This window comes from Macaca fascicularis, chromosome 6 (assembly GCF_037993035.2).
Source record: "Macaca fascicularis isolate 582-1 chromosome 6, T2T-MFA8v1.1".
NCBI lineage: Eukaryota > Metazoa > Chordata > Mammalia > Primates > Cercopithecidae > Macaca > Macaca fascicularis.
The window spans coordinates 105,404,922-105,429,791 of NC_088380.1; the positions used below are offsets into that span (position 1 = coordinate 105,404,922).

Here is a 24,870-nt window from a genome sequence, read left to right on the forward strand (position 1 = left end):
TTAAGGGATTGTTCTTAGCTTTGTCTATAGTCCATGTAACCGGTGCTCCAGACGGCTCGAGAAGGTCGGATGTTGGGTCCACTGGTTTGACGTGTGTGTAGTGGATCCACGAAGCGATGCCTTCTACTTTGAGAGCGGTGGGAGTAGTCAGGAGTACTTGCAGTGGTCCTTTCCACCTGGGTTGAAGAGTTTCTTGCCGGTGGCGCTTGACTAGGACCCAGTCTCCCGGCTGGAACGGATGAGGCGTCGGCGGAGGTCCTGCCTCGTACAGTTCTCGTAGTCTGGGCCAAATTTCCTGGTGAATTTTCTGTAAGGCTTGTAAGGAGAACAGGAGCTCAGAGACATTTTCAGTTTCAGGTTTGAGTAAGTCATCTTTTAGACTGGGGACCAGGGGTGGGGGTCTGCCATACATGATTTCATATGGTGTGAGGCCTAGTCTGTAAGGGGTATTTCGGGCCCGGAATAGGGGAGCGTAGGGGAGAAGTACTACCCAATTAGCGCCAGTCTCCATGGTCAATTTAGTTAAGGTCTCCTTCAGAGTCCGATTCATCCTTTCTACCTGTCCTGAGCTTTGGGGCCTATAAGCACAATGTAATTTCCAATTTGCCCCCAGAATGGAAGCCAAATCCTGACTTACCTTAGCAACGAAGGCTGGTCCATTGTCTGACCCTATTTGGACGGGAAAGCCATACCTGGGGAGGATTTCTTCCAAAATTTTCTTTGCTACAACCTGAGCAGTTTCTCTCTTAGTTGGGAATGCTTCTGTCCATCCTGAAAAAGTATCTACAAAGACAAGTAAGTACTGATACCCATATTTTCCAGGCTTTATCTCAGTAAAGTCTATTTCCCAATAGATACCAGGCCTAGTTCCTCTACACCTAATTCCTGCGGTGGTCTGGGTTTGGGGGCAAGCGTTGTTTAGTTGGCAGGCTTTGCAATTTGTTGTGACATCGCTGGCCAGTTCAGCTATGCGCCTGATTCTAAACTTGGCGTGCCTGATTAAGTCCATCATTCGCCGGGCACCCAGGTGGGTTGTCCGGTGGATGTGTTCCAACACCTGCCGTCCTAATTTTTCTGGTAGGATGGTTTGGTCATTTATATCAGTCCACCACCCATTTTTAACCTGTTTTAGGGGAAGCGTGTTCATCCATTCACGATCCTGTTCGGTATAGTCGGGAAAACATGGCAAATTTCGCGGGCCAGGATGGGGGAGCTGGAGCGCGAGGAGGTGACTGGGAGCTTTTGCTATGCTCCTTGCGGTTTGGTCGGCTAAGAAGTTGCCTCGAGCAATTGGCGTAGTTGGTTTCTGATGCCCAGGGCAATGTACGATAGCCAATTTCTTTGGTTTCCACAAAGCAGTTAATAGAGCTAGGATCTCTTGCTTGTTTTTTATTTCTTTGCCTTCGGCTGTTAATAGTCCCCTTTCTCTGTAGATGGCCCCATGTATGTGCGCAGTAGCGAAAGCATAGCGGCTATCCGTGTATACTGTTAGTTTTTTCTCTGCCCCTAGGGTGAGGGCCTGTGTAAGGGCTATCAGTTCGGCTCTTTGGGCCGATGTCCCTGGAGGCAAGGGTTCCGCCCAGATTACCTCAGTCTCTGACGTTACAGCCGCTCCTGCATACCGCTGGCCTTGGTGGACGTAGCTGCTGCCATCAGTGAACCAGGTGAGTTCTGTGTCGGGGAGCGGACGATCTTGCAGGTCCTCCCGCACCCCATGCACCTGAGCCAGTATCTCAGTGCACTCATGGGACGGGGCGTCCAAGTCTGGATTTGGCAGCAGTGAAGCAGGGTTTAAAGAGGTTGGGGGCAGAAAAGTTATTCTGAGGGGGTTTAACAGCAGTCCTTGATAGTGGGTGAGCCGGGCATTACTCATCCATCGGTCCGGCGGCTGCCGGAGGACGCCTTCAATGGCATGCGGGGTTATAACGCGCAACTCTTGCCCCATGATAAGTTTATCAGCGTCTCGGACCATTAGGGCGGTCGCCGCGATTATCCGGAGGCAGGGTGGCCAGCCAGCAGCCACTGAATCTAATTTTTTTGACAAATAAGCAACTGGCCTCTGCCAGGGGCCTAGGTACTGTGTTAACACGGCTTTTGCAACACCCTTACTTTTATCCACGTATAAGTGGAAGGGCTTGGAGACATCAGGGAGCCCCAGCGCGGGGGCTGATAACAAGGCAGTTTTGATTTGCTGAAAGGCCAGCTCAGCCTCTTCCGTCCAATTGAAGGGCTGCCGTTCCTTTGTTGCCTGGTATAGGGGCTTGGCTAACTCAGCAAATCCGGGTATCCATAACCTACAGAACCCTGACGACCCCAGGAATTCTCTCACTTGCCGTGTTGACTGGGGTCTAGGGATGCGTAGGACTGTTTCCTTTCGGGCTTTGGTTAGCCAGCGTTGCCCCCCTTTTAATAGGTACCCCAGATAAGTTACCTCCGACTTGCAGATCTGAGCCTTTGTTGCTGAGGCTCGGTAGCCTAGCTCCCCCAGAGTCTTCAGGAGGTCCTCAGTCCCTTGAACACAAGTTTCCGGGGACCTGGCCGCTATTAAGAGATCATCAACATATTGCAAAAGAGTTATTTCAGGGTGTTGCCGCCGGTACTCACCCAGATGTTCATGAAGGGCTTCATCGAACAGGGTTGGCGAGTTCTTGAACCCTTGTGGCAGTCTGGTCCATGTTAGCTGACCGTTGATGCCCCTCTCAGGATCCTTCCATTGAAACGCAAAGAGTTCTTGACTTTTGGGAGCCAGAGGAAGGCTGAAGAAAGCGTCTTTTAGATCAAGAACGGTATACCACTGTTTTTTGGGATGTAAGGCACTCAGAAGGGTGTATGGATTGGGCACAGTGGGATGTATGTCCATGACCCTTTTATTAACTTCTCTTAAATCCTGTACTGGCCTGTAGTCCGTACTGTTGGGTTTACGAACAGGTAACAGTGGAGTATTCCAGGATGAGTGGCAAGCCCGTAGGACTCCCTGGTCTAGGAGTCGGCGGATATGGGGCGTAATTCCTTCTCTTGCCTCCAGGGGCATAGGATATTGCCGAACCCGAACCGGGTCCGTCCCTGGCTTAACTTCCACAAATATGGCAGGTCGATGTTTAGCTAGACCCAAGCCCCCAGTTTCTGCCCATGCTTCAGGGAAACGCTGGAGCCAAGAGTCAATTCCCTGATCGGGGGGCTTTTGCTCTTGATGGAGTCGGTACTCGTCTTCTAAGGTGACAGTCAGGATAGATATTGGCCTGTTTTGGGAATCAGTTATCTTGGGACCTTCTGGCTCAAAGTGGATTTGGGCCCCCATCTTTGTCAGCAAGTCCCTCCCTAGTAGAGGGCAGGGGCTCTCTGGGATGACTAGGAAGGAATGGGAGACTTTTCCCGTTCCTAAGTCTACAGTCCTCTGGGTTGTCCAGGGGTATTTTTTGATGCCTGTGGCCCCGTGCACCCAGGATGTTTTCTTAGACATTTTTCCAATTGGTTTGGTTAGGACTGAGCGTTCCGCCCCAGTATCGACCAAGAAGCGAACTGGGGACCCCTCCACTTGCAAAGTTACCCTGGGTTTGGGGAGGGGGTCCGAACCCCGTCCTCCCTAGTCAGAGTCCTGGGTAACGAGTACGGAGGTAGGGTTAGCTGGTCTCCGTTTCTTTGGGCAGTCCTTAATCCAGTGGCCACGTTCCTTGCAATAAGCACACTGATCTTTTTCTAATCCTTGCCTAGGGCCTTGCTTTTTCTGCTTTCTGTTTTGGCCATTTCCTGCCTGGGGGAAAGCTGCTACTAAGACTTTGGTCATTTCTTTGGTTGCCTTGAACTGTTTTTCTTCTGGAGTATCCCTATTATTATAAACTCGCTGGGCCATCTGAAGGAGGTCCTGAATCTGCTTTCCCTCTAAACCTTCTAATTTCTGGAGTTTTCTTTTAATATCTGGTGTTGCCTGGTTTACAAAGGACATTACTACCGCTGCCTGATTTTCCAGTGCTTCCGGGTCCATAGGGGTAAACTGTCTGAAGGCTTCCATTAATCTCTCTAAATACACAGCGGGGCTTTCTGTCTTACCTTGTAACACAGAATATACTTTAGCCAAATTGGTGGGCTTGCGAGCTGCAGCCCGGAGACCCGCCATTAGAGTCTGGCGATAAATGAGCAGTCGTCCCCTACCTTCTGCCGTGTTGTAGTCCCATCTGGGCCGGGTCAAAGGGAAAGCCGCATTAATGAGGTCAGGATTTGCAGTTGGCTGGCCGTCATCTCCTGGAACCAGTTTTCTTGCCTCAACTTGGATTCTTTCCCGCTCCTCCGTTGTGAACAGGATTCGGAGGAGCTGTTGACAGTCATCCCAGGTCGGCTGGTGAGTAAACATGACACTGTCTAACAACGAGGTTAGATCTTTGGGATTATCTGAGAACCGAGCATTTTGGGACTTCCAATTGTATAAATCACTGGTGGAAAAAGGCCAATACATGAGACGGGAGAGCCCGGTATCATCGAGCGATCCTATTTTTCTGAGAGGCAGGGCTACAGTGGAGTCAGGGAGTCGGGAAGCTTGGTCCCGCTGTACGTGGCCTCGTGTTCGGCCGGCCGGCCCCCCCAGGTTACTTTCGCTCTCGGCTGCTTCCGCTTCTCGGTTTCCCTCTACGGAAGCACCACCCTGGGGGACTGGGTCCTGCGGGATAAGGTGCGGATATGGTGGGGGAAATGTGGGTTCTAACGTTAGGGGGTCCTGGCTGTCCGGCAGCACAGGGGCCGAGGGAGCAGAGGGAGTCTTTTGTCTTGTAGGTCGCGTTACTAGGACTTTGCAGGGCTCAGGGATGAATGGAGTTATCCAGGGTGGTGGGTTTTCCACAAGATCCTGCCACACTAGAATATAAGGAATTTGATCAGGATGTCCTGACTGCCCTGGCAGGAAAATCTTAGTTTTTACCTTAGTAATAATAGAGAGACAGAAAGTTCCTTCGGAGGGCCACCCTACGCCGAAAGAGGGCCACTCCGAACGGCAGAAAGTAACTAGCTTTCCCTTCTTTAGTTCTACGCTTAAGTTACGCCCCCGAGCCTTCACATCCTTAAAATTGGTAACAAGGAGTGAGAGCGGCGTGCTCTGGTTGTTGCCCATCTTTGGACTGCTCCTACAAAGAGAAGGGGGAACGAAAATGAGTGTGAAGCAGAGGGGAGTATCCGACAGGTCCGGTCCTGGAAGGGGAAGAAAAGGTTTTATGTTTCGTTTTGGGCTTACACTTAACACTTAACAATAACGGACAGACAGTAATAACGATGAGCATTCGCGAGTGCGTGTCGGACTTCCAACCTGAGTCAGACGGGGCAACCAAGGATGGAGGCCCCCAGATGGGCACTGGGGAACGTCTCCCACCAGTCCCGAGTGGCTGTCTTCTAGCGCGTCCGCCAAGACCGTGCCACTTACAGAACAGACCAATACAGATTACAGATTACGGATTTCGCGAAATTTCAGGGAGACAGACAGAGACAAAGACAGTGACAGTGACAAAGCCGGCTTACCTACAGATTAAGATCCATTGACTTGGGGGTCTGGTGGGCTTGGGGGAAATCCCGGACGAGCCCCCATTTGTTATGCCCAGACCGTTTATTCCCTGAAGAAGACCACCAGAGTCCAGAGTCAAAGCTAAGCAGCAAGGATCTTTATTACAGGTTCGAACCTGGAACTCTCCCTCGCTCGTGAAACGAGACGGGCAGGAGAGCTCCCCCACTCAGCTCCGAACAATGTTATATAGTCTAAGAAAAGTGGGCATAGAGTTATTATACAAATCAGATATATGATTGGCTAGTGTTTGAACAAGGCGATTTGGCTAACTATGATTGGTTCCTGCCATTTCTGATATTTTGGTTCAAACTTTGAGGCGGGAGAGCAGGTTTATGGCAGCAAGAGTTTATCTTACTTAAACACGTCTTGTGACCTTGCCTCAGAACTTACAAAATCTCTGGTATGTGCAAAACAAAATCTCTGGTACGTGCAGAAAACCAGGTACTCACAGAACTTACGAAATCTCTGGTATGTGCAAAGATTAGAGAGCAGAACAAGGGTGTAGCGGGTGGGGGGTGGGTACACATCTATCTTTGTGTCCTTTCATTAGAAGAAGCATTTGTCATATAGAATTATTGGTGACAGCCTGGATGCAGTTTTGTATGAATTGAGAAACTAAATGAAAGACACAAGGTCTGAATAAAAGAAGCAGAAAAAATAGATATTAAAGGACTAAGAATTGGGAATACCCAGGACATCCAATTAGAGAGTGTCCAGGGGGGTTCAACGTTATTGTTTGCTTGGTTGTCAAGTTTTTGGGCTCTATCCTTGAGTTTTTTTATGTTGTCATATAGCAGGCCAGATTGATTTAGGTAAAGACAACACTCTTCATTTTTTTTTTTTTTTTTTTTTTTTTTTGAGACGGAGTCTCGCTTTGTCGCCCAGGCTGGAGTGCAGTGGCCGGATCTCAGCTCACTGCAAGCTCTGCCTCCCGGGTTTACGCCATTCTCCTGCCTCAGCCTCCCGAGTAGCTGGGACTACAGGCGCCCACCACCTCGCCCGGCTAGTTTTTTGTATTTTTTTTTTAGTAGAGACGGGGTTTCACCATATTAGCCAGGATGGTCTCGATCTCCTGACCTCGTGATCCGCCCGTCTCGGCCTCCCAAAGTGCTGGGATTACAGGCTTGAGCCACCGCGCCCGGCCAAGACAACACTCTTCATTTAAAAATATACAGAGTCCTCTTTTTTTTAGCAGTGAGTAGGTCGAGGCCTTGGTGATTTTGTAGGAAAGAGAAATGCAAAGCCAGGAACTATTTGTTAAAGAAGGATTAGAAACGGCTAGGAGACAGTGAGATTGATAGTGTGGTGGAGATAGCTGGGGAGAAGTAGAGAGTGGCATAAGAACGAGAACCAGAATAAGAGTGAGTATAAAAGTAAAGAATAGGACTTCATCAGGGTGAAAATATCGGAGGGTACCTTGCCACTGAAGATCTTCCATCCACTTCAGGAGAGACTTAAGTGTGGCGATTTGAGGTAAAACCAGGAGCCACTAAATACCAAGAGCCTGAGAAACTGCTTGGGTGATTTGACTAATAAAGGCTGGTCCATTATCAGATTGTATAGAGGTGGGAAGGCCAAACTGAGGAATTATGTCTGACAGAAGGGAAGAAATGACCACGGTGGCCTTCTCAGACCCTGTGGAAAAGGCCTCTACCTATCCAGTGAAAGTGTCTACCCAGACCAAGAGGTATTTTAGTTTCCTGACTCGAGGCATAAAGTCAATTTGCCAGTCCTGGGTGGGAGCAAATCCCTGAGCTTAATGTGTAGGGAAGGGGCCTGTACAATCCCTGAGGAGTAGTAGAATAGCAGATAGAACAACTGAGAAGTGATTTCCTTGAGGATAGATTTCCACGATGGAAAGAAAATGAGAGGTTCTAAGGGGCGGGCTAGCGACTTGTAACCTACATGGAAGAGGTTATGAAATGAAAACAGAATAGAAAGGGCCTATGAGACTGGAAGGAGATATTTTCCTTGGTCCAAGAACCATTTTCCTTGTGTGGGAAGAGACTGATAGGTGGATGTTTCAGTGCGGAGGAGGTGGGAGTGGCCAGATGAGAAGGAGAAAAACTGCCATGAGGGATAGAAGTTGGAATGCTAGCTGCTTTTTGGCTGGCTTATCAGCACAAGCGTTGCTCTGAGCAATGGGATCTGATGCCTTTTGATGGCCCTTGCAGCGAATGACTCCAGCTTCCTTTGGAAGTAAAGCGGCCTTGAGAAGAGTTTTTATTAAAGGGGCATTAATGATGGAAGACCCTTGCATAGTGAGGACATTTCTTTCTGCTCATATAACAGCATGGTGGTGCAGGATATGGAAGGCATATTTAGAGTCAGTATAAATATTGGCACATAATTCCTTTGCAAGAGTGAAGGCTCAAGTTGAGGCAATGAGTTCGGCTTGCTGAGAGGTAGTGGAGGGGGGCAGAGTGGTAACCTGAATGATAGATGTGGGAGATACTATATCATAGCCTGCCTTTGCTGGTGTGTGGCAATTAGGCCTGGTGGAACTGCCATCAATAAACCAAGTGTGATCAGGGTGAGGAACATGAAAGAAGGAAATACAGGGAAATGGAGTGAATGTCAGGTGGATCAGAGAGATACAGTCATGGGGGTGGAGGCCAGCCTAAAACAGTAGGTCAAGTTGTTGGGACAGAAAGGCTACAGGGCACGGTCCTGGCTCTTGTGTAAGAATTTTGACCGCACAGCCCTGTTCTTTGGCTGTGTAATGAAAAGGGTTGGGATGAGTTAGAGAGAGCCAGCATGGGGGCAGCTTCTAGGGCTGTTTTTAAGGAACAGAAAGAGGAGTGGCAAAAGGGTTTAGGATCTATGGGGTCAGCTAGGTTTGCTTTTGTGAGTTTACATAATGGTTTAGTCAGGATGGTAAAACTAGGTATCCAAAGGCGGAAGTATCTAACCCTGACTAGGAAGGAAAGGAGTTGTTGTTTTGTAGAAGGGATTGGGGTTTGGGAGATTAGCTGGACACAATCAGCAAGGAGAGCATGTGTGTTTTCATGAGAATTATGCCGAGATAGGTAACAGATGAGGAAGAAATTTGGGCTTGACCTAAGTAATGGGGGCTGTCTGTGAAGCCTTGCATCAGTACAGCCCAGGTAATTTGCTGAGCTTGATGGGTGTCAGGGTCAGTTCAAGTGAAAGCGAAGAGAGACTGGGATGAAGGTTGCAAAGGAATAGTGAAGAAAGCATGTTTGAGATCCAGAACAGAACAATGGGTTGTGGAGGGAGGTACTGAGGACAGGAAAGTATATGGGTTTGGCACCACAGGGTGGACAGGCAAAACGATTTGGTTGATAAGGCGCAGATCCTGAACTAAGCTGTAAGACTTGTCCGGTTTTCGAACAGGTAAAATGGGGGAATTGTAAGGAGAGTTTATAGACTTTAAAAGGTCATGCTGTAACAGGCAAGTGATAACAGGCTTTAATCCTTTTAAAGTGTGCTGTGGGATGGGCTATTGGCATTGAGCGGGGTAAGGGTGATTAGGTTTTAATGGGATGGTAAGGGGTGCATCATTTGTCGCCAAAGAGGGAGTAGAGGTATCCTATACTTGTGGGTTAAGGTGGGGGGATATGAGAGGAGGATGCGAAGGAGGCTTTGAACTGGGGCAAAAGGCGGCAATGAGATGTGGCTGTAGCCCAGGAATATTTAGTTAAAATGTCTTGACCTGATAAGGGAGCTGAGCAGGTGGGGATAACTAAAAAAGAGTGCATAAAAGAATGTTGTCCAAATTGGCACCAGAGTGGGGGAGTTTTTAAGAGGTTTAGAAGCCTGGCCATCAATACCCAGAACAGTTATGGGGGCAAGGGAAACAGGTCCTTGAAAAGAAGGTAATGAGGAGTGGGTAGCCACCGTATTGATTAAGAAGGGGATGGACTTACCCTTCACTGTAAGAGTTACCCAAAGCTCGGCATCCGTGATGGTCCAGGGGGCTTCTGAGGCGATGGGGCAGCATCAGTCTTTAACCACTAAGCTGAGTAGATCTGAGAAGGAGTCAGTCAGAGAGCTTTGGGCCAGAGCTCCAGGGGCTCTGGGAGTGGCTGCTAGGTGAGTTGAACAGTCCGATTTCTAGTGGGGTCCCGCACAGATGGGACGTGGCTTAGGAGGAATCCTGGGCTGCAGACATTCCTTGACCCAGTGGCCAGATTTCTGGCACTTGTAGCAAGCTCCTGGGGGAAGAGGTCCTGGAGGAACGCCTGGCAGCTGTGGTTCAGGTGTTTCGAGTTCTTGTGTGCTAGAGATGTGGCTGGGGTTTGTCTCGCAGGGGAGGCAAGGAATTGCAACTCAGAAATACATTGCTACTTGGCTGCCTCTACTCTATTACTGTACACCTTGAAGGCGAGGTTAATTAAGTCCTGTTGTGGGGTTTGAGGGCCAGAATCTAATTTTTTGGAGCTTTTTCTAATGTCAGAAGCAGACTGGATGATAAAATGCATATTGAGAATAAGATGGCCTTCCTCTAGGGTCTAGGACAGTAAAGCGTGTAAGGGTTGTTGCCAAACGGGCCATGAACTGAGCGGGTTTGTATATTTAATGAAAAAGAGCCTAAATGCTCACTGATTTGGGAGAGGTCAGATTAAGAAAAAAGGAGCATTAACCTTGACTATGCCTTTAGCTCCAGCCACCTCTTTAAGAGGAAATTGTTGGGCAGGTGTGGGAGGGCTAGTCGCGGAATGAAACTGTAAGCCAGACCGGGTGTAGAGAGGGGAGATAATAGAAGGGTTATAGGGTGGGGGAGCAGAGGCTGAAGAAGAGTTGGAGCCTGATTCAGCCTGGCGGAAAGCGACCTGAAGAAGAGCAGTCTGGGGAGGAGGTGAGAAGTCAAATAGGTCCATAGAAAAGGAAGATTCACAAGACTCAGAGCTTGGGGCGGAGACTGAAGGAACAGACAGGAGAGAAAGAAGAAAGATTTGGGACGAGTTGCATTGGGAGCAGAGACTAGGGAGGGACCAATGTGTAAAAGAATGCCTGGACGTCAGGCACCTCAGACCATTTGCCTATTTTTTGACAAAAATGATCTAGATCTTGTAAGATGGAGAAATCAAAAGTGCTGTTTTCTGGCCATTTAGAACCATTATCAAGTTTGTATTGGGGCCAAGTGGTATTGCAGAAGAAAATAAGGCGTTTAAGTTTTGGGTCAGGCGAGAGTTGAAGAGGTTTTAAGTTCTTGAGAATACAGGATAAGGGAGAAGAAGGGGCAATGGAGGGTGGAAGGTTGCATATAATGAAGGAGGTAAGTTTAAAGAGAAGGGTAGAGACACGGAGAGAAGGGATGGGGATATGGAGAGAAAGGGTGGGGGGGTACTTGCCCTCCAGGAAAGTGGAGAAGGGGTAGAGACACGGGGAGAAGGGATGGAGATATGGAGAGAAAGGGTGGGGGGTGCTTGCCCCCCAGGAAAGTGGAGAAGGGGTAGAGACATGGGGAGAAGGGGTCGGGGGTGCTTGCCCCGCAGAAAAGCAGTGCTTACTTCTAAGGGTGAAAGACCAAGACAGGCATCCCCGGTGGTCAGACACCTCTGAAACATGAGTGAATAATCAGGCAGGCGTCCCCACAATGATTAAACACCTAGGGAAAGCTGCCTTCCTGAGTGCATGACCGGCTCTGGAGTTTTGGGTCCATGGATAAAATGTGTCTCCTTTGTCTCTACCAGAAAATGAAAGGAATTGAAATTAAGAGAAGGGGGAGATTGAAGGGTGGCTCCATGATTGAAAGGAGAAAGTGGTTGAAGGATAGTGAGACAGGTTGGAGAAGAGAGTAAAAAGAGGCCGCTTACCTGATTTAAAATCAGTGTGATGTTCCTTGGGCTGGTTGGTCTGAGGACTCCAGATCGTAGGTGGATCTCTTCACGGAGGGAGGGTGAGGACAGGGGCTGGTCTCCCGAAAGAGTCCCACTGACCCGGGTCTTCGGCACCAAATGTCTCACACATCCATGTGAAGAGACCGCCAAACATGTTTTGTGTGAGCAACAAGGCTGTTTATTTCACCTGGGTGCAGGCAGGCTGAGTCCGAAAAGAGAGTCAGCAAAGGGTGGTGGATTATTATTAGTTCTTACAGGTTTTGGGATAGGCAGTGGAGTTAGGAGCAATGTTTTGCGGGCAGGGGTGGATCTCACGAAGTTCATTCTCAAGGGTTGGGAGAATTACAAAGAACCTTCTTAAGGGTGGGGGAGATGACAAAGTACATTGATCAGTTAGGGTGGGGAAGAAACCAATCACAATGGTGGAATGTCATCAGTTAAGGCTATTTTCACTTCTTTTGTGGTTCTTCAGTTGCTTCAGGCCATCTGGATGTATGCATGCAGGTCACAAGGGATACGATGGCTTAGCTTGGGCTCAGAGGCCTGACAAATTTCTTCTGCCAGATACCCTAAGTCATCACTCTTAAGTTCAAACTTCCATAGATCCCTAGGGCATGAACACAATGCAGCAAAGTTCTTTGTTAAGGAGTAACATGGGTTACCTTTATTCCAGTTCCAAATAAATTCCTTATTTTCATCTGAGGCCTCGTTAGCTTAGTCTTCACTGTTTATATTTCTATCAGCACTTTGGTCATAACTACTGTACAAGTCTCTAAGAAGTTCCAAACTTTCGCTTGTCTTCTTGTCTTCTTCTGAGATCTTCAACCTCTGCCTGTTACCCAGTTCCAAAGCTGCTTTAACATTTTCAGGTATCTTTAAAGCAACATCATACTTTTTTTGTTGTTTTTTTGAGACAGAGTCTCAATCTGTTACCCAGGCTGGAGTGCAGTGGCACGATCTCAGCTCACTGCAACCTCTGCCTCCCGGTCTCAAGCAATCCTCCTGCTTTAGCTTCCCGAGTAGCTGGGATTACAGGTACCTACCACCACACCTGGCTAATTTTTGTATTTTTGGTAGAGATGGGGTTTCACCATGTTGGTCAGGCTGGTCTTGAACTGCTGACCTCAGGTGATCCACCTGCCTCAGCCTCCCAAAGTGTTGGAATTACAGTTGTGAGCCACTGCACCCAGCCAACACCCTACTTTTGATACCAATTTTATTAGTTTTGTATTGCTATAAAAATTTACCTGAGACTGGGTAATTTATAAAGAAAAGAAGTTTAATTGGTTCACTGTACACTACAGACCATACAAGAAGCATGGTGCTAATATCTGCTTCTGGTGAGGTCCACAGGAAACTTACAATCATTGTGGAAGGCAAAGGGGTGCTGGCATCTCACATGGTGAGAGTGGGAGCAAGAAAGAGGTTGGGGAGGTGCCACATACTTTTAAACAACCGTATTTCACTAGAATTCACTTAATATCATAAGTACAGTACATGGCATGACGGGTCCACCCCCATGACCCAAACACATCTCACCAGGCCCCACCTCTAACATTGGGGATTATATTTCAACATGACATTTGGAGGGACAAATATCCAAACTATATCAGATACTATCAAGGATATATGAGCAAAGATAATATTTATGAAATTATAAGAGTAAATATTACAACCATTTAAATGACCATAAAGAGAACTGTTAAATAAATTATGGTGTACCTATATGAATAAAATGTTATATAACCAATAAAATGATGCTTTTGAATAACTGGTTAATATATAACTTTCTCAGAATACAATATTAAATGAATAAAGTGGAACAAGATAGTGAATGCATATTATGATTTCAGTATTGTTTATTAAACAACTCATAAACATACAAAAGTAGAAAAAATATTTCTATGGTCATATATTAAATCAATAAAGTGGGCCGGGCGCAGTGGCTCAAGCCAGTAATCCCAGCACTTTGGGAGGCCGAGACGGGCAGATCACGAGGTCAGGAGATTGAGACCATCCTTGCTAACCCGGTGAAACCCCGTCTCTACTAAAAAATACAAAAAAACTAGCCGGGCGAGGTGGCGGGCGCCTGTAGTCCCAGCTGCTCGGGAGGCTGAGGCAGGAGAATGGCATGAACCCGGGAGGCGGAGCTTGCAGTGAGCTGAGATCCAGCCACTGCACTCCAGCCTGGGCTACAGAGCGAGACTCCGTCTCAAAATAAATAAATAAATAAAGTGGAATATGAAATTGAATGAATAGATTAAGTTTGCTTTTTAAACCTCATAACATATAAAGATGATTGAGAGAAAAATGCTGTACCATCATATATATTATTTATATAATTAAGATTAATTAAAATTAGATCATCTTTCTAATAATGAAAGTCATTATTGTTTTTTATTTTAAATTATTCAAGTGTATTTATCAATTAGGAGATAACAGTATAATGTCACTAAAAATATTTATTGAGTACTTATATCTACATCATTGCTAACCTATTAAATATCAACAGATAAGACATATTCTTATTTAAAGCCTAGATTGAGGAAGAGAATATATACATACAAGGATATGTATTGCTTTTTAAACCTCATAACCCACAGAATATAACAAATTATTGATACTAAGAATACAAAAATGATATAGGAGTTCAAATTTCAAGGAATAATTATTTTTACTTTTTATTATTATTTTTTAAGATGGAGTCTCACTCTGTTGCCTAGGCTGAAGTGTAGTGGCTAGATCTCTGCTCACTGCTGCAACCTCTGCCTCCGGGGTTCAAGCGATTCTCCTGCCTCAGCCTCCTGAGTAGCTGGAATTACAGGTGCCCATGACCACTCCCAGCTAATTTTTTTTTTTTTTTTTGTATTTTTCAGTAGAGACAAGGTTTCACCATGTTGACCAGGCTGTTCTGGAATTCCTGACCTCAAGTGATCTGCCCATCTCAGCCTCCCAAAGTGCTGGGATTACAGGTGTGAGCCACCATGCCTGGCCCAGTTTTTAAAAGAGACGGTAGCAACAGAGGAAAGTAAGATGTGACTGGGCTTCTAAAAATGAATAGAATTTTTTTTTAAAGAGCAAAAAGGGGAGAAATAGAAGCAGAAGAAATAACATCAACAGAAGCTTAAAATGTGGCAGTTGTATTAGTTTCCTAAGTTTGCTGTAACAACAAAAAGTACTGGAGAGCTGGGTGGTTTAAAACAGTAGAAGAGTATTGTCTCACAGTTTAGAAATCAGAAATCAAGGTGTTGGCCCGGCCGTGCTTCCTCTGAAGGCTTCAGAAGAATCCTTCCTTGCCTCTTCCTACCTTCTGGGTTTGCTGGCAATCTGTGGCATTCCTTTGCTTGCAGATGAATCTCTTCAGTCCTCCTTCTTCACATGATATTCTTCCTACCTTTACATCATCTTCCTTCTGTTCGTGTCTGTCTCTGTGTCCAAATTTCCACCTTAATGACCTCATTTTAACTTGGTTACCTCCGTGAAAACTCTATTTCCAAACATGGGAAGATTCTGAGGTACTAGGGGTTAGGACTTCAACATATGTTTATTGAAGAATACAATTGAACCCATAACATTTTATTTTTATTTTTTTTAGAGATGGGATTTTATTATATTGGCCAGGCTGGTCTCGAACTCCTGGCCTGAAGTGAACAGCCTGCCTTGGCTTCCCAAAGTGCTGGGATTATAGGCGTGAACCACTGCACCTGGCCAGCAACTTCTTATATAACAATGATTTGAGAGTAGTAGGAGTAAGTTTGGAGTGAGCTCCTAGGATGGGGCATAAAGAACTTTGAATACTAGGCTGAGGAAATTAATTTTAAAAAATACAGGTAAGTGATGAAGAGCCACTGAAAATGTTCAAGAAGTAGGACTGAACTCATGCAACTCCCTTACTCTCTTGGCAAGCTCTCACTGAAATAACTGGAAAGCTTTATCTTTTGGTTTTGTTTTAAAACTTCACTTTTAAACAGGTAAGATATGAGGAATACATGGGAGGTAGAAAGCAAATGGTGTCAAAAAGATAGAAAAAGAACAGAGGAAGCAGCAACATGGGATGGTGGAGGGAAGCCCTGCTCTCTCTGGGAGAATTCTGGAGAAGCTCTGGGCTGAATCCATACAAAACAAAACAACAACAAAAAACTGGGTCATGGAGAAATCTGCAATGTTTTATGTATAAAAGGTGCCAAAAATTTCCCTGAACTGGAAAGTCTATTCGAAATTTACACTGAAGATATTGTCCAGTGACTGTAACTGTGGTGACTCATCACATAAAACCTATAATGAACTTCATTTTCATAGACCACATGTTGGACACTTGTCCTTGATATATGGCTTTAGTATGACATCATTCTCACTTAAGAACAACTTTATTTCTGGAAAACTGTTCTCTGTACAAATTATCTGTTGCCATTTTGCATGAAATCAGTGCAAAAGCCTCTCATCATAATACTAAATGCCTTCTGAAAGTTTCTGTCAGGGGCCAGGCATGGTGGCATCTGCCTGTAGTCATAGCTACTGGGGAGGCTGAGGTGAGAGGATCACTTGAGCCCAGGAGTTCCAGGCAGCAGTGAGCTATGATCATGCCACTCCACTGCAGCCTGCACAACAGAACGAGACCCTGTTTCTATAAAGAAAAACAAAGACAAAACAAAACTCTATCAGTGCAAATCCAACCTAATTGCTTAATTGTATTTCCAAAGTTTGAATTCTGGAGGCAAGCACACACTTGACAGGGCAAGGTACAGAGCTTTTATAGAGGCTTGACCCTTCTCCCACATGAAACAGTCAGGATTCCTGCTCTCTACATTCATCTCTTAAACAGTCACAGGGGGGACTTTGGCAAGTCAACTCGTTTTGTTACTAAAACTCATTTAGATGTAGAACTTTATATATTTTTAGTCACTGGAAACACCTTATTTTTGTCTAAAAAATTTCAGAGTGTTATTATTAAGTATTTAGAAACAGGGTCTTGCTATATTGTCAAAACTGTATTCAAACTCCTGGTCTCAAGCCATCCTTACTCCTCAGCCCCCCCAGATAGGTGGGATTATAGGTGCATGGTAAGACACTCTGCTAAACATTTCAGATTTATTAGAAAAGTTACAAAATATTGAAAGAAACAGACAATGAGCAAATTTTCTGATTGTGATGAAATACTGAGATCTTATATAGGCAGGAAAACTGCTTCATATGTCTCTATTCTTTGCAATGGTACTTATTTCCCTCTAGCTAAGTTTATTACAAGAAAGAAAGACATATTCAGATACATATTTGTTTGGCCGTGTGTCAGTAGGGGAATAAGGTAAATCTGTATGAATGATGATTTAGTCTAACTTTCGTATCTGCTTTCAAATTTAATTGAATCTGAATCTGACTGTCCTCTCTCACCTCCTCCATCCTTCCCTTCAACTGAAAGCTTGAGAATAATAAATATAACTCTCTTTGTACTCCAAAGAGATCATTTCAGATTCATGGAGGAAATGGGTTAAATGACAGGTCAACATTGAAGAGATTAGTACATGGCTAATACCCTATGATGGTGGGATTCAGATCCAGACCAGACGTATTTCTGTAAGTAATTGTGTAGAAAAAGATCTCAGAGACATTTTAATAGTTGGGTTCGTTTATGGAATTTAATTATTATCTAGTTTGGCCTGGTTAATCTAGGAGCAAATCTCTTATATGGTTCAATCTAGAGTAGATCTAATTGCCCTTTATTTAAAAACTGTTTCTTTTATTTTTTAGTAGAGATGAGGTCTTGCTATGTTGCCCAGGCTGGTCACTGCTAGCCCAAATGATCCTCCATCCTCAGCCTCCCAAAGTGCTGGGATTACAGGCATGAGCCACCATACCTGGCTTTCTAATCTCCTCTTAAATGGCAGAATTTGCAGAACTTTCCCTCTTAAGTAGCAGACTAAATGTTATTAAGAAAACAAAATCTAAAGCGGCGTTTTTTCCCTACTGTTAATTGAAAAGGGAAGAGTAAAGCATCTCCTTTCCCCAAACAAGAGAGGAATGGCCAGCAATTTGTTTTTAAAGGCCTGAGTTAGAACTTCTCTTTCCACCTCTGCTTAGACAGGAGAAAAGTAAACTGGATTATCTCAGAGGAGGAAAGGACCAAAACTGGATTTTGGAGTTGAACAGATAAATGTGGCTTATCTTCACCAGGTAGCTTCCCAGTGGTGTGGTGACTGAGGGTGCACATTACCCCTTGTGGAGCCAAGGGTGTAGGTAGGGGGACTCTTCCAGAAAGCGCATGGATGCTGTCGCTTTGAGAATCATGGTGAAAGCTTCCAGTGCCCATAACCGCCATGAAGGGAATGAGCTGCTGGTCTTCTATGAACATCACAGGTTTAGAAGATGATAGAGCACAGACTAGAGTTCTTCTCCAAGTTATCAGGGCAGCATTCATCTATCCCAGGGAGACCCTTCTCTCTTGCCTCCCCATGATAACTAATATCTACTGTTTTAATTCCATAGTGAGTGTGGGCATAACTCCAAATTTAATTTGATATAAGGAAATAAAGGAATGTGATGCTTTCTTTACCTGAATATATGGAAGGTATTTGCCTTCTAGAAGGTCAGGGCCAAGGTCATTGCTAAAATTAGATTCACAACCAGAGTCGTCCTCAAGATTCTCAAGACATTACTCTGGCATGTTTGTGCCAGAGACATAAAGTTATTCAAAGTTGTATTAAGTTTGTGGATATAACTTGATAAATTCCAAGAGGATGGGAGACCAGAAGAACCTTAAATTTGTTACTCATGAACTATGTTAACATATCTTTCTTTCATATTCACTCACTATTCTATCTATTCTACTTCTTTTTCATTTGTTTTCTCTTTTATTATTAATTTCTCTTCAGACTGGCTGAAAATTCAAATATCTGAAGCGAGTAAGGTAATATAGATTAGTAAATGGGGCTGCATTGGAAAATGATGAATAACAACTGGCTCTTGGCTTCAGTGTCAGGATGAATATGGAATTGTGTGTGTGTGGAGGAAGGACAATATTGACTGCATATACCTTGCCTAAGGAAGGTAGTCACTATTCAGCAGTGGAAAGTGGATTCAGAGTTGCTACATTTCAGATTTTTCAAGAGAAGTTGGAAATCCTTTTCTTTAAATGAAATACTCTGTATTTGAAATATTGGCAATTCAAATAAAAACTGTAGAAACACTGTATTCCACCTACAGAATGGCTAAATTCAAATGGTGTTGCGTGGGGAAATAGAAACTCTCATATATTGCTGCTGGGAATGTGAGTTGGGAATACCTCTATGGAGAGCATTTTGGCAATGCATGTCAAAATTAAATATATACATATGTACATATTCTTCATCTCAGCAATTCCACATCTCTACATTTACCCTATAAATAGGCTTGCACTTGCAAAATCATATGTGCACAAGGATAGTCATTGCAACACATATCTAATCCTAAAATATTGTAAACAACCTAAATGTCCATGAAAAAGGAACTGTTTAAATAACCTATGGTACATCAGTACAATGGAATGTTATGTAGACATTGGGATGACTGAGATAGTGCTATATTTACTAACATAACAAATGTTAAGAAGAAAAGCAAGATGTAGAATAAACAGCTTATATTGTATGCTACCATTTCTCTTTTTAGTTTTATATTTAGAGATGGGGTCTTGCTATGTTGCCCAGGCTGGAGTATGATAGCTATTCACAGGCATGATCATAGTATGCAACAGCCTCAGCCTCAAACTACTGGCCTCAAATGATCCCTTTTCCTCAGCTTCCCTAATAGTGGGGTCTACAGGCTAATGCCAATGTGTCCAGCTTGTTGTCTATATTTTTTAAAGAACATCTATGTATTTTATCTTAAATAGCAAATATATATTAAGTATTAACATATATTTATATATACACACACAAATATTTTTATATTTATATATGTATATACACAAAGATGTATATATTAATATATACATACACACATATTTGTGCCAGGATTTAGTAGTGTCTTCTTTTAAGTACTCAATAAATGTTCTTAACTGAGTAGATGTACTTTTCCTCATGTTTTGCTACTCTCATTCCATTTTAATTAATTTATTAATTAATTTTAGAGACAGGATCCCACTCTGTCACCCATGTTGGAGTACAGTGGCCCGATCACAGCTCACTGAAGCCTTGAACTCCTGGGCTCAAGCAATCCTCCCATGTCGGCCTCCTGAGTAGCTTGGATTACAGGTGCTACCATGCCCAACTAAGTTTCTAAATTTTTTGTAGAGACAGAGCCTCACTATGTTGCCCAGGCTGGCCTCATACTTTTCGCCTCAAGTGATCCTCCCATCTGGACCTCCCCGAGCTCTGGGATCATAGGCATGGCCACTATGCCTGGCCACAGTTTTCTTTTATTCTTGTGTTTCCTCTACCACGCCCCAGTCTTCTCCTGGGTCTCTGGTTCTCAGCCATCTACTGTCTTCCTGCTACCATCTAGAATAAGAACCTGCATATGTCATTTTGAATCCAGGCAAAATTGTGACCCCTGCTTTGGCATCTGATAGACACAAATGAGTTTAGTTTCTGGCTGTCACTTACAGGTGGTGTAAACTTTTCACAACTTCTGAACCTCAGTTTTCTCTTTCATAAGATAGAGATAAGAATGCCTACTTGGGCTGGGCATGGTGGCTCACACCTATAATCCCAGCACTTTGGGAAGCCAAGGCGGGCTGATCACCTGAGGTCAGGAGTTCAAGACCAGCCTGGTCAACATGGTGAAACCCTGTCTCTATGAAAAATACAAAAATTAGCTAGGTGTGGTGGCACACACCTGTAATCCCAGCTACTCGGGAGGCTGAGGTAGGAGAATCACTGGAACCCGGGAGAAGGAGGTTGCAGTGAGCAGAGATGGTGCTGCTGCACTCCAGCCTGGGAGACAGAGCCAGACTCCATTTCCAAAAAAGAATGCCTACTTGGTAGAATTATTGTGAGACTTAAAAACACATACATACATACATATGTGTATATATGTATATATTTATATATGTATATATAAAGTCTCACAATAAGTGCCTTAAAATATTAAGTGTCTTAAAAAATGTATCCAGTCCAGAGCTTATACATGTAAATGAGCAATGAGCAATAATAGTTAATTTATTCTCAAAGAGATCAATACAGTTAATTCACTCTCAGAGGCTTAAGCAGTCACCTATCAAAATTGTTTGAATTCTTCCATCACAGTAGAGCATAAATAATTAATAATAGTACAAAGAGCATTTTTATTTTAGCAGAAGTTAAAGCATTAGGGTCAATGGAATAAAGCTCAAATGAACAGAGTTTAAATATTAACTAAAAGAATTTGTTTGTTTTGGGGGATGGAGCAGTTCAAGAGTGGCTTGGTCAGGGACTTGGAAACAGGAAGTAGCTCAGGAGTTCCCTTGGTTGTAGCACTATGAGACTGTTTAAGTTAAATATTGTTAATTAAGGCCTTGCACCCCAACGGAGAAAAGACAATGTGGATTATAAGTGGCTGTGTGTTAGCAAAACTACCTTTTGAGAATTTCTAAAATCTCTTAGGGTTTCAGAATCTATCCTGAGGTTAGAATCTTGAGAACTTCATATTTTGGGAAATCTCCCTTACTGCCTCTCCTGACTGCTAGCTGCTATCATTTTATATTTATTTATTACTGACTGATTGATTGAGACAGGGTCTCACTCTGTTGCCCCGGCTAGAGTGAGTGGTGCAAACACAGCAGCCTCTACCCCTTGGGCTCAGGTGATCCTTCCACTTCAGCTTCCTGAGTAGCTGGGACCACAGGCTTATGCCACCACTCTCGGCTAATTTTTTAAATTGCTATAGAGATGGGGTCTTATCATGTTGTCCAGGCTGGTCTTAAACTCCTGAACTCAGTTGATACTCTCACCTTGGCCTCCCAAAGTGTTGGAATTATAAGCTTGAGCCACTGTGCCCATCCTGCTATCTTATTTATTTATTTATTTATTTTGAGACAGTCTCCCTTTGTTACCCAGGCTGGACTGCAGTGGTGCAGTCTTGGCTCTCTGAAACCTCCTCCTCCCAGATTCAAGTGATTCTTGTGCCACAGCCTCCCAAATAGCTGGGATTACAAGGGCCTGCCATCACACTTGACTAATTTTTGTGTTTTTATTACAGGTGAGATTTCACCACGTTGGCCAGGCTGGTTTCGAACTCCTAACCGCAAGTGATCTGCCTGCAGTGGCCTCCCAAACTGTTGGGATTACAGGCGTAAGCCACCGCACCCAGCCCCATCCTGCTATCTTTTAAATTATAGGCAAAGTACCTTTAAAATGCATATCAAATGCAGCCCTGAGAGGGACAGAATATTCCAGAAGAGCCAGAGATGGCCTAAACTAACTGAGGGAGATATTACCCAGTACACATTGCATTGGTGAAGAGAGCTGAAGAGATGGAAGAATTTGTCACTGTGTATAATAAAACACTTATTTTAGCATAAATGGTAGACATAGGCTACAGAGCTAAAATTGTTCTAACAAGTTGCATTTTGTTGACCTTTCAAACTAAATGCCCAGGGTACCCATCTTAATTCACTGCATCATACAAATGATTCTTGATTCATATATTGCAGAGTTGGAGCAGGTTACTTCTAACAATACCTCCCAAGTCTGTGATTTGTAGAGTGCATAATTTTCTTCTAAGGTGATTAGAGCACTTTTTAGACATTGCCTAATAGAAGTCTTTGTACCAGTTTGAAAAGTCAGCAGTACTACAATTTTAGTTTTCCAGGTGTGAAATATGAAGATTAAACTATTGGGCCTGGGTCAGTGGCTCATGCCTGTAATCCCAGCACTTTGGGAGACTGACGGTGGGTAGATCACTTGAGTGCAGGAGTTTGAGACCAGCCTGGCCAATATGGTGAAAACCCGTCTCCGCTAAAAATACAAAAATTAGCTGGGCATGGTAGTGCATGCCTGTAGTCCCAGCTACTTGGAACTTGGAAGGCTGAGACAGGAAAATCGCTTGAACCCACAAGGCAGAGGTTGAAATGAGCCAAGATCCTACCACTGCACTCCAGCCTGGGTGACACAGAGAGACTCTGTCTCAAACAAAACAAAACAAAAAAACAAAACAAAACAAAACAAAAAACGGTTTAGGCTATTGAAGCCTGAGTATGGATTATTCTAGCTTCCAGATTCCAATAAGAATCTTGTAAAGATGAAGATCTCTAAATACAGAGAATGCAAGCAGTGTGCCTAACTTTGCTTAGAAAGTGCTGACAGGAGCGAGGAGTTTCACTAGCATTTCCTGTCTCAAAAACAAGTTCTCCATTTCATATTCAATGACAGTAAAACAAGGATGAGAAACTGTTACAGTTTGTTCAAAAGCAGAAGCTAGAATCATTTCAAAGAAAGACAGGACAAAATTAAAACTGAAACTCCACTTCTACCTCTCTGTAGAAGCAGTGGAGTGTATCTCCTTGAGGCTTCTACTCCCTTGCTGCAAGTGAAATTTATTAACCGCAGAAGTGTCTTTCACTTGTGTCTTAAATGAAGGTGTATCTTACTGTTTTTGATACTAACCAAGTCATCTTCTGGGAACCAAAAATAGTTTTTGTGGCTTTATGAAAAGTCTGGCCTTTCCACGGCATGTGTATCCATTGACCTCACTTCTGAGAGCTTTAGGCTAATTTGGTAATTAGACTAATTTGCACCATTAATTAAACTGCTCTATGAAATAACCCAAATCCCAATGCAAAGAAGAACAGCGTGGTATACAGATGTTTGTTTTTTTTTTAATTTAAAAACATTTAATAGTCTTCTTGGGTTCCAGAATCAGATTTTAAAAAATTAACCATCCCTAAAAAAACTCACAAAACCCACTTTTATCAGGAGGTTCCATTCATTCTTCATGACTGTGGTGGACCATCCATTATTTTAATACACTATAAAATTTCAAAGTTGGTGACAAAACAAGAAATAAAAATGGAGGGAATTCTCATGGCTTCATGGGTATTTAGTTAGGAAGGGTAATGTGGGGAAGCTGTCACACAGGAGGCAAAAAATTGCAGAGACTAAATATGTAAGGTATATTTATAGCTTCCTCAGCCATTCTCTTTGCCTAAAATGCCCTTTTCTTTTTTCTTTTTTAGACAGTCTCACTCTGTTGCCCAAGCTACAATGCAGTGGCACGATCTTGGCTCACTGCAACCTTCGCCACTGGGATTCAAGATTCTCGTACCTCAGCCTCCTGAGTAGCTGGGACTACAGGTGCACACCACCATGCATGGCTAATCTTTTTTTATTGTTAGTAGCGATGGGATTTCCCCATATTGGCCAGGCTGGTCTTAAAATCCTGACCTCAGGTGATCTGCCCGCTTCAACCTCCCAAAGTGCTGGGATTACAGGTGTGAGCCACTGCACCCGGTCCTCCTTTTCTTATTTCTAAGTGATATTCTCATTCATCAAGGCTCAATTCAAATATTACTTCCTGTCAGAAATTCTTTTGTCTCTATCCTCAAACCTCACATTTGCTGCTTTCTTACTTTTGTTTCTGTAGTCATTTCTTAACAGATCATATTATTGATTTTTAGTTTTGTAGTTTTATCCCCTAATAAGCTCTAATTTCCTTGAGAATATGAATCATTCATCCTTACAATTCTTACAATATACATATTGTCTAGTATACAGTAGATAAAGTTTGTTAAAGGGTACCAGTTTGGAATAAGGAGTTAGTAGCTGAAAATGACCTAAAATGCTCTCTGCTTTCAAGTTATAAACCCACACATTCCTCTGTTTCTCTGTATGTGTCTGTCACTGCTTAGATGATACATGGTCTAACACCCCATCTATTAAGACATCTTCAAATGTCAGACTCCCATTTCTAACAGTACTACACAATTGTGTGTAATTTTAAACCTTTCAAACGTCTTTTGCATCAATCACTTTATTTAGCTCTTACAGTAATTCTATAAAGTTTGTGGATGAGAAAACAGAAACAACAAGCATCAATGACTTTGGACTACAGCTCAGGTCTTTTGAACCCTCGCTATAATTCCCTTTGGTCCAGAGCTTACAGTTTTTAAACTTTTTACTTTCAAATACTTTCAAACTTACAGAAAAGTTGCAAGAATAGTGCAAAGATCACCCATATACTTCACACAGATTCACTATTGTTAACATTTTACCACATTTGATTTCTTTCTCCCACCCTGCCCACATATATACAGGACCATTTGAAAGTGAGCTGCAGATGTCATGCTGCTTTACTCCTAAATACATCAGTGTGTATTTCTTAAGAACAAGCATATTCATCTATGTACTGTAGTAAAATGATCAAACCTAGGAAATTTGACATTGATATAATATTTTAATCAATACACCTAATACAAGTTTGCAAATTTTTCTAATTGTGTCTTTTATGAATTATGACTTTTTTGCTGATTCAGAATTGAACAGAATCACACATAGCATTTACTTCTTATATCTTTTTAGTCTCCTTTAATCTGGAAGTGTCCATTACTCTTTTTATTTTGTGATACTGATATTTTTA

General features: G+C 43.5%; 1 protein-coding gene and 1 long non-coding RNA gene across 5 annotated transcripts in view; one reads left to right on the plus strand and one right to left on the minus strand.

Annotated features, from left to right (window-relative positions):
- The window catches only part of LOC102121657 (uncharacterized), a 67,013-nt gene that overhangs the window by 18,795 nt on the left and 23,348 nt on the right, over positions 1-24,870 (plus strand). For 2 of the 4 annotated variants that reach the window (XR_012413989.1, XR_012413988.1), the window contains 2 exons: positions 21,496-21,588; positions 23,471-23,588. This is a non-coding gene — a long non-coding RNA (uncharacterized lncRNA). The remainder of the gene's footprint in view (positions 1-21,495; positions 21,589-23,470; positions 23,589-24,870) is intronic. The other 2 variants (XR_012413987.1, XR_012413990.1) reach the window with 1 other exon arrangement.
- On the minus strand, positions 1,461-5,200 carry LOC135971391 (uncharacterized). Its single transcript, XM_065546585.2, has 3 exons — positions 4,150-5,200; positions 2,432-2,541; positions 1,461-1,764 (listed from the first exon to the last, which is right to left on the minus strand). The coding sequence occupies exons 1-3, from the start codon at positions 5,096-5,098 to the stop codon at positions 1,603-1,605; spliced, it is 1,221 nt and encodes a 406-aa protein (XP_065402657.1). The 5' UTR covers positions 5,099-5,200; the 3' UTR covers positions 1,461-1,602.

Bases quoted from the DNA above. Each gene is read 5' to 3' on its own strand.
- LOC135971391 (XM_065546585.2), bottom strand. From the start codon at position 5,098: ATGGGCAACAACCAGAGCACGCCGCTCTCACTCCTTGTTACCAATTTT. The intron at 2,542-4,149 runs GTAGGGGACGAC...ATCTCTTAATAG, and splicing joins GGACTACAACACGGCAGAAG to CGGCCAGGTCCCCGGAAACT. The intron at 1,765-2,431 runs GTAACTTATCTG...TGCCAAATCCAG, and splicing joins CTCAGATCTGCAAGTCGGAG to ACTTGGACGCCCCGTCCCAT.